The sequence below is a fragment of the Antrostomus carolinensis genome, unplaced genomic scaffold (genome assembly GCF_000700745.2).
Source record: "Antrostomus carolinensis isolate BGI_N321 unplaced genomic scaffold, ASM70074v2 scaffold18605, whole genome shotgun sequence".
NCBI lineage: Eukaryota > Metazoa > Chordata > Aves > Caprimulgiformes > Caprimulgidae > Antrostomus > Antrostomus carolinensis.
This window is the reverse complement of record NW_010318664.1, coordinates 1-9901: the sequence shown is the minus strand read 5'-3', so window position 1 is coordinate 9901 and position 9901 is coordinate 1. Positions and strand designations below refer to the sequence as shown.

The window sequence follows — 9901 nt, the reverse complement described above, 5'->3', positions numbered from 1 at the left end:
GATACAATTCGTGAACAGGGGAAAAGTTGTATGAAACAATAAACACATTGAGAAAATGTAATTAATGAGATTACTAGTTTTATCCACCAGCACTTCTTAAGGCACTCCAAAGAAATCTCATCTCCCAGTCTGGCTCTGTCAAGAGCTTCTAGAGAAACGTGCTCATTGGTCTCACTTCTGGGTGGCAGAGTGGAAAGACACCAACACATTTGATAGAGAAGGTACTTAAATAGGTACGTACTTGGAACTCACAGAACAAGACTGCCTGCCCCAGTCAGTGCACAGCTGGTTTTTAAACTTACCTCAATTTCCCCCGTGGAGAATCTACTTGTAACTGAGACTGCATCAATCAGAGGCTGATTAAGAAAAGAAAAACCCCATTCTAAGTATTTGACATGATCCCTGATCTGTGAGGTCACTGTTCTCCCTGCTCCTATCTAAGCGGTCCCAGGATCCTCAGCAGTGAATGCACAGAAAAAAATCTGCTGGCAAAATTAGTGATGTTATGGGAGGAAAAATAATGCACAGAAAGTAAAACAAAATATTTATTACAGCTACAGCATTTAGGAACACCTCAGGAATGTGGATGAGATGTAGCAGCGATTTTTTTATTCCTTTCTATGTTAATCAGAGATACAAGCTGGAGTATTTCTGGGTGAACAAACTTTCCTGCAAAACAAAAGAAAATAAAAAGTTAATTTTAAATGCTCTCATTTTCCTACCTGTGAAAGGCTGGCAGTGAAAGGTTAGCAGTGATGTTGCTTTAAGCTCAAAAAAACCCATCAAATTACTATTTTAAGCAAGAGAGGAGTACTACTTCACTCCAACTATGGAATAACTGTAACAGTAGTTACACCTGTTTTTCCCCCCAAACTTATAAAAATATTTCATGCTCTATTAAGACACTTAAGAGCTCAAAAAAGGATGCTCCCCGACCAGGACAATCCCATGCTATGTACCCTGCTACAGGAAACCACCCCAACTACAGGTGCACATAGGGTATATGCTTTAGGCTCTACTGAGACACCAGCTTAGTTCAAGTTACTGAGTTCTAGTAGGAGGGCAAAGATGTCAATTAGAATATTAAATATTCCAGCCACGATGATGTTGTCCTTTTTTTCCTTCTTCCCTAATCAAAGCTTTGCATTTTTCAGAGAGCTTATTATTTCCCTGAGGAGTCACTAAAGTACAAATGGGACTTGTCAGGGACTGTCTGATGATGGTCATCTCCCTGAGTTTGTCTGTCCCTAGGTTTTTCCCAGGATAGGATGACTTGGAGTCACAGTCGTCTTCCGGCGTTCAACTCCCTTGCTAAAATAATAAAGACTATTATTTTACCTATTTTTCCTTTCCATTATTAGTTTATTTTGGAAAAGATGAAAAGCAGTGGATAGAATTAAAAGTAATACAACTGCATCTAAAAAATTTCACTGAGCTGGTTCTCACATGTACCTTGGGCAGGTCTCACAAGAGCACAGCTCACAAGTTCTACTTCATTGGTTCATGTGACACCAACAGAGCAGAAACAAGATGCTGACAGCATCAGGGAAGACTGAAGCCTCCTCCTTTATAGCCGTCTGATGGCATAGGGAGATCTCTGAACACATGCAAGTGTAATGAAAGCTGGGCCTCTCTCTAGGTAAAAAGTGATGAAAAGGGAACCTGGCATAAATGAAATTCAGGTTCAATCCATACAGATAAATGTGAGGTATTGTCACACGGCAGTAAGTTTCCCCCAAAATATTTAGTGTACGTGAGTAATGGGTAAAGTAACTAGTTCTCACTTGTTCTGAATGTCTATCAGAAAAAAACCCACACTTCATATATTTCATTTATGAAAGAAAAAAAACCAACACCGCACAAATGCCCAAATGTCATACCAGCAGTTGAATCGTAAAAATCCTGCAGTCTGCCCGGTGTGTTTTCCAACTCCTCGTACTCAAACGCCTGCAGTATCATCTCGCAGTGATCCAACTGTTTCACAAACTTGGCTTCTGCAGTACACTGGTTTTCATATTCCTGAACAGATTTGCAGTTATAAGAAAAAAATTTTGTTCTTCTGAAACAGAGTATTAGAAGCTTTTTATATATCTAAAATTTTCTTCTTTAATACAAGCCACTCCATAAACACTCACAACAGTTTGGTCTTTCACTCTCTTTTTAAGACTGCTATTCATCAAAGTGCTTGAAATAAGTATGTGCTAAATTTCTATTAAATGCCATAGGACTTAAGAACACAATTATTTTGCATACTGTAACTTAAAAACATACTAAGTGTTTTGGCTGAATCAGGGATGATATGAAGACAATCCTACACAATACATGAGTTAAATAACAGGTTGCATTTAAGAACATTTTATATATAAAGATCTTTTCGGGCCTGGCTAAGGCTATGAAGTACCACAGCGTGTGCCTATGCGTGACCATTACCTATTTTTAAGACCTATTTTGCACTTTTCTTGGTGTTTTCCTAAGGAATTGTTCTTTACAGTTCTCCTGTCACTTCTTCTTAATCCCTTTGGTCTCATCTGTCTGAGCTGCTTATGTCTTTATGTCTCTCCTAGAAGACAGGGAGGGGAGTTGTGAAGGGGTTTCCTCCCCTTCAGACTTTAAGTCCTTTAATCTCTCTGCTATCTTTTCCTCTCTCCAGTCACCATCAGTATGTACTCGTGAGTCATTCACATTTCTAGTTAACTTGAACAATTTTGCTGTCATTTGCTTCCAGTGATAGTTGCAGATGGCTTTGCCATTTCATTTTCTCTTTTCCAAATCTACTGTATTGTCTGTGATGTCCCATCAGCCTGTCTGCTCCTGACTTCCAAAACCAATCACAGAAAAAGGCTTCTTTCTGTGCAGGTTACCATCACCTTGACACCCATTCATCATCACCACCACCAATAATCAGAGCAGAGGCTGAAGTGCACACTGGGCACATCTGTGCTTTTAGATCCACAACGCACAGCAGTCCTGCAGACAAGAGCAGCACAAGTGCAGGAGGAGTTTGTCCTACTGACCAAAGAACGCGGCGTCTCTTTCTGCATCTGAAGAAGACAACTGTGGCTGTGGGTGTCACTCCTCATGGCAAGATCCAGGGCTGTAACTCCAGCACAGTGATGCACAGGTAAGTGTCACGGTCATTACCTTGTCTGACAGACTATTAGAAGTCAGCTTGTTCTTATGCTTATTGCTTTACCTTCAAAGTCAGATATCATAATCCAGATTTTGATAGCCATGATTGATTCATATACTACTCTGCATGGATTTGATGGATGCATTGAATTTCAATTTTGATCATTATTTTAGTAATCAACATTTAGTATTTCAACATTTTTACCTTCTTTTCCTCCTTTCAATCTGAGCTTTGCCTCATTTTTAAATTGTTTAAATACTACTTCTTACTGTCTTAAATGTATTTATTTCTACTCTCCTTTTTTTGCCACCAAAGAGATCAAACTCTTGTCAGCAGAACTTCAGGGCAAGGAGAACTATGTCTGTTTGCTTGTAAAGGTCTGTCCCACCTCCAGCAACTGATTGGGAGTATCAATCTGTTACCAACCTCTTTGTGCCATACAACCCACCAGATCTTATTCATGCCTCACATTAACCTCAAGAAACATCAGCTATTATATGTGCAACTGTGCACAGTGCTGAAACAAACACTTACTGCTTCCTCCCTGTAGCTGTTCAAGAGTTTGAAATAAAAACAGTAACTAGTCTCTCAAACACCACAGTCTGGCTTTGAAAAATTACTCCTGTGATTTTGCTCTTGAAAACAGAAAAGCAAGACAGAGCTGAAGTGTGCTGACTCATTTGCTTTAATGTTTTTTCAAACATTCAGGATTAAGTTATAAAGTGAAAATATATCAGAGGCATCTTTCTGATACCTTTCTCCCCTACACTATACTTGCAGCGTGTCCACCAGTGCAGTTCTGAAAGGCTGAAATGGCAAGAGGGGCAGAGATGAGGGCAGAGCAGTGCAGGAAAGACTTGCTAAGAGTGTCAACAGATCTTGTCCCAGCTGCTCTTGAGCTCTGGGCCATAACTTCCTTCACTCACAAAAGGAAATCAGAGGGAAATGCCTCTGGCTAGCTGAGAGCAGAACATCATAACAAGCAATCAGAGGCTTCTTATTTTCTGCCCTTTTTTTTGTTTTCCTTTTTTTTTTCTTTTTAAGAAGCACCTAGTTGTTCCACTTAAAATAAGACTAGAGGGACTACATGTGAATATTAGATTTCTAGGTTAAACTCATACAGCTGCATTGAAGACTCAATGCCAATAAATTATCCTGAAAGTAGAAACAAAGAACAAATGATCAAAAGTATGCATATGTTAAATTATGGTTAATGAGAATGATAAAAAGCAAACATGCTGAAGAACTAACTGCATATCGAACCAGCTCTTATACAATCATAAGAGAAGACTGAGGCAAAGAAAAGTGAAATGTATAGAAAAGAAATGTATAGAAAAGAAAAGAAATGTATAGAAAAGAAAAGAAATGTATAGAAAAGAAAAGAAATGTATAAAAAAAGAAAAGAAATGTAAAGAAAAGAAATGCATAGAATCATAGAATGGTTTGGATTGGAAGGGACCTTGAAGATCATCTAGTTCCAACCCCCCTGCCATCAGCAGGGACATCTTCCACTAGACCAGGTTGCTCAAAGCCTCATCCAACCTGGCCTTAAACACTTCCAGGGAGGGGGCATCCACAACTTCCCTGAGCAACCTGTTCCAGTGTCTGACCACCCTCACAGTGGCCAGACACTTCTCGGCCTTTTGGCTAAGATCAAGTGTAGTGTAGTATAGAAAAGAAAAGAAATGTATAGAAAAGTCCTACAGGACTGATCTTATCTATCAAAGACTCTTTTTCCACAATTTGAACTGCTTCCCAAGGGAGAAGGAGCCAGAGCTCACTAAACAATGCAATAATGCACACATGTTATTTCCCAGCTCTGGTTATGCTGGTTTACCCCCTTTACCTTGAATTATAGTGCTAGACACCCATCCCCATTGCCAGTTTCACCACACAACCACAGCCAGAAAAAAAACCCCCCAAAAAACAGTGCTGTGATAAAAGGCAGAAATTGGCTGCAAATACCTGGAATTTAAATACAGTCCAAACGGAAAAGTAAGAATATCGGCATAAAATACAGTTTCAGGCCACAGAGCTCAAGAAACATATAATGCTTTGTTTGCAACAACATGTGAACAAGAGATTGTGGATGCACTTGTCCTCATGTGACTGTATGCCAGGAGAAGATAAAGTGCAGTAATCATAACCTTTAATTGTTTGGAAATAATCTCATCATCCCTACTTTGCAAGTATAAGAGATCTTATCAATTAACAGCATGAGTTCACATCAGAGAGTGAAATCACCTTCAAATACAGAAGATGCTTTCCAATACAAACATTTAAGGTGCCCAAGATCAGCTAGCAATCTGTTGTTTGTAGAAAAGCAATGTTCTGTGTCAGTAAACCACATTTAAATTTAAAACAGAAGTTACTACTAAACTACTACTAATTTTAGCCTAATGGGCTGTATAATAAAGAAATGGAAGCCACATAAATTATTAGTTGCATAACAAGCAGAAAATACTCCACAGCATCATCAGCTTTCATTATTTTTTCCTGTATTAAAAGATCATGAGCTGCAAATGGCCAGATGTGAGCAAAAAACCTAACGTAGTAAAAAAACAGATTTATATCCAAGAGGGCTGGATGTAGAGGACAAACCCTTCCTTCAGTTGCACAAACCAAGCCCCAGACAGGTTTATCTGGACCTCTGAGAGGCCAAAGGCAGAAGCTGGTTATTTTACCAAAGTTTAAGTTTTCTGATTGAAAAGGATTCCAAAGTGACCTTCACTCATACTGTTAGCTTTATCTCCCAAGCAAATGAATCTGCCTTGCTTGAGGTCAAAAGAAAGAGCTAATACAGTTTCACAGGTAAACAGGAAGAGGACAAGGGTCACCTTGAATTTTAGCAAAGGAATAAAAGAATGTGAGCTTACTTCCCAGAGTTCATAGATTTCTTTTCTGAGGTCCTCTGATAGAAGCTGGGTCAGTTGTTTCATAGCTGCCTGAAAAAAAGAAGCCATTTCCATTTATCCATTTTTTGAGCAAGCACATTTTTATCATTATCTTTTTGCAGAATTACCTACTTGTTTCCGAGTCTGCAGAAACATGCACTACACAGTACATTATTCTAAAGTGCACATGTACATAAATCTGTCAGAGATACAGTAGGACCACTCAGTGGAGAATCTTTTCTGTGAGCTGCTTAAGCAAATTGTTACCAACTGGTCTAAAACACAAAAACAACCCAAAAGTACATCCAGTATCTTTAAGAGTCAAAAAAAAAAAAAAAAAAAATCCCAGAGCAAAACAGGGAAAGTGCCATCAATTACCAGCTCTGCCTTCCAGATTTAACTAGTGGAAGCAACATTTGAACTCAAAATGTCGAGTTCATAGAAGAAGCTTCAAAATACTAACTCCTAGTGTTGACAATCAACTGCCCCCTCCCAAACACTCAACTAACATATTTCTGTGAACAGGCCTGTGAAAAGCTACTGCCTGTCAGGCAGGCAACACAACATAAGCCTTTAAAAATCTCCAATCTTGAAGAACTGAGAAAAAAATCCAATTTAATACCTTATAGAGATAAAACAGTGCTCCCAGACTGAGATTCCATTTGTTCAACAACAAAAATCTTGGTACAAGGTTTAATGCAGCATCAAACTGACGGTATAACCAGCAAGCAGAAATTTTTCTGCATGCTCTTCGTGCTCTCCCAGCTGATCAGTCTCATTTCTGTGCTACTTCTACTGTTCTCTTAGTAACACTAAGGGCTGCTTCAAAAACAATCAACATCACAGGCAAGACAAAGGTTTTGTGCCATGATTGTTTCTCCACTTCAAATACAGGATACAGTTTCACAATACAGCTGAACTGAATCAGCTGCTTCCCACCACTGAAGCATCAAGGTCTCATTCATTCCCACCTCCTTTCAGCTCTGGAGCTAATTAGGTTTCAAAGTTAGCAGGCTAAAATAACTTACCTGGCCAAAAAACCCCCAAAAACCAACCAAACAAAAAAAAACCCACCACCACCACAACCAACCAACCAACCCCAAAGAAAAAACCCAAACTTCTTTTTTTTTAATCAAGTTCACTCTCCGTTGCCTTCGCCTCTATGAGACTATGTTGCCTGAAAAGGTAACCAACCCATCAGTAACACACCGCAGACCAGCTGATCAAACTTACTGCACAAGCAGCAAACTTCAGACCCAGCTCAATGTCAGCCATAGAGCAAAGGGAAAAAAACAAGAACACTGCAGCAGAAGCAACATATTGATAATTCAGCTCAAGCCATCTCATGAAACCATTACCCTTGGTGTATTTTTACAATGAAGTATCCGAGAGTCAGCCTAAATGTTTAATGCTTGACCTTCCTTCTCACAAAGTCAAAAGCAAAAATCCTCACTGAGTGAAATGGGAGCAGAAAGAGCTGCAAATACTTAAGAAAACTTCTTAAACATACTTTGGCATCAAAATATCTTTTTCATTGCCTAAATACAAATGAGAATTCCCTCTAGGCAAATTTGAAGCCTGATCCTCAGTGACAAAACAACCTTTGGAGGCTTTCAAGAAAGAGTCTGGAACACAGTAAGAAGTACATTGAAAAAAGAAATGCCAAAATTACAGTCAGTAAAGATAGTACTTTGAGAACACTGAATATCCCTTTTTAATTTTCCACTTTCTTAGCAAAGAGCTTACTCCTAGAGTTAGTCATAGCCCCCCAACCCCAAGTTTTAAACAGATAAGCATAGAAGTGGGTGGGTGGGAGGGAAATAATTACTGTAGCTGGGGTTTTTTGGTTGTTTTTTTTTTTTTTTTAACTCTTTGAATTGCTAATTGTAACCTCTAAAGAGTTTCTGCAGCATCACGTTGCCCTCTAGCTGTGGCTGCAGGAGTGGTTTACATTTTCTTCAAATACAACAAACCAGAAACAACAAACCAACAGTCTGGATATGTACAATGCCAAAAATAAAGTAACTCTAGGCCTGCCTCACTCAAAAACTCATGGCAAGAAGAGATACCTGTGTCTAGAATCCTGTGCAAATGATTTAAATCAAGTCTCTGTCACACCAACATGATCTGGCACCACATAAATGATCCACAATAAACTATCACTCACCCTTCTCAGTGCACCTACTCCCTGCTCCCTAATAAACTATCACCCACCCTTCTCAGTGCACCTACTCCCTGCTCCCCAACTCTTGGTAAGGCTGGCCAACATGGCCAACATGACTAATTCAGGCTACCAAAAATCCAGTCAGCTCAGGAAAAAATGGCCAACATGAAGACTTACTTCAAAGGTTCTCCTTCCATAACTTTGTACTTGGTGATGTTACATGTACAAAAATCACAATGAGTTGAAAACTTGGGTTGTTTGTGGCTTGTCTAATTGGCTGTCTAATGCCAATGACAGTATTATGTTGCTTAGAGGGCCCCTTCACTACCACCAGAACATTAAAAACACACAGAACTCTTTGCAGATGAGGCTTCACACCTTATGTCCATACCTCCTCTCTCCTGTGTTTCTCCTCTTTCGAGATATTATCTGCAGGAGCAATATCTCCAACAATGCATTCAGCCATATCGTGAACCAAAGCCAATCGCATGCATCTGACAAGAAGCAAAACCAGAATAATTAGTTTTTCAGCATTTTAAGTTATATCTTGTTACTCATAAAGCTAAGAGACAGCATAATTTATCCCTTTCATATATTTTACAGGTTGTTTTTTTTTATTTTAAAACTTTACATAACATTTTTCACTTCTTTGCTAAGGGAAGCACTTTCCACCCAGACACGATTTTAGTTCTAGCTACTGCTACTTGTAAATGTAAATTTAAGTATAAATACACTCTGTACCAAAGCACAGCATTCAACAGTAGTGTACTTAGCTTTCATATGCTTGGCTTTCAGAGATGTTGTGATAACTAACTACATTATACACTTCACGTTATTCCTGCAACAGGTAGCAGGTAATCTGATTGGAGCCATCCCAAATTCAGGATATAATGTGACACTACCAGCTCTGTAGCTACAGCAGTCTACAGTAGAACACTCAAAAAAGCCTTCACATCAGCTCCTGAAGGGACAATGCAAGCAGGACCCCATACTAGACTTGATGACTCATTCAACAATGATGCTTTCTCTGCTATGCTAGATGATTTCTGAGGCTCCTCACTACTGCTCAGTGCTAACTCAATCTGTCAAAATCCACAAGGTGTACGGCTTTGCCTTTGCTGTCTGTTGCTTAAAACTGTGTTTTAACTGAGTACTGGCTTACTTCTGACTTGAGAAAAGGCCAGCTCAGAGCATTAAAGACTTGCCTCAGCACTCACAGTTTAGCAATAAAAGTTTTTAGCCCCTTTCAGCTCTCCGGGTAAACAGCACCCTGTCCAAAGGATGGAGGGAAAAGAGGGGAAAGGATCTGCAAACTCTTTCAGTGTGTTTTAAAAGCTCTTCCTCAGGATGACGGCTATTTTCAGCACTCTGGTTGCAGCTCTCCCACAACATTAACGTATGGTCGTGATAACCAGAGGCAGTCTCACCTGTCCTTGTTCAGGCTCTTGTCTTCGGTCACCAAAGCCATCACCGCCATCCTGTACATATGATCAGATACGCTCTCTGGCTTTGCCACGTTCCTGTACACCCATCCCGTCCGTGGCACTCTCTGTGTCAGGAGAGAGTCACAGCAATATAAACGTTAAAACCTCATGTTTTGAAGGACCTCACTTCAGAGGTATCGGTAGAAATTTTGTCCGGCTGTGACCTCCACGTTTCACTGACTTTTGACGCTTCTGGTAACCAGCTGCCCCAAGACCCGGCTCCGCAGAG

General features: G+C 39.7%; 1 protein-coding gene across 1 annotated transcript; it reads right to left on the bottom strand.

Annotated features, from left to right (window-relative positions):
* Window positions 1–518: 518 nt before the first annotated feature.
* Window positions 519–9737, bottom strand: HDDC2 (HD domain containing 2; the record flags this gene model as incomplete). The annotated part of the gene is made up of 5 exons (XM_010168988.1): window positions 519–669; window positions 1881–2019; window positions 6007–6075; window positions 8580–8682; window positions 9616–9737. Coding segments are annotated over 5 exons (528 nt in total), but the record flags the coding sequence as incomplete, so codon positions are not given.
* Between the last annotated feature and the right edge of the window lie 164 nt (window positions 9738–9901).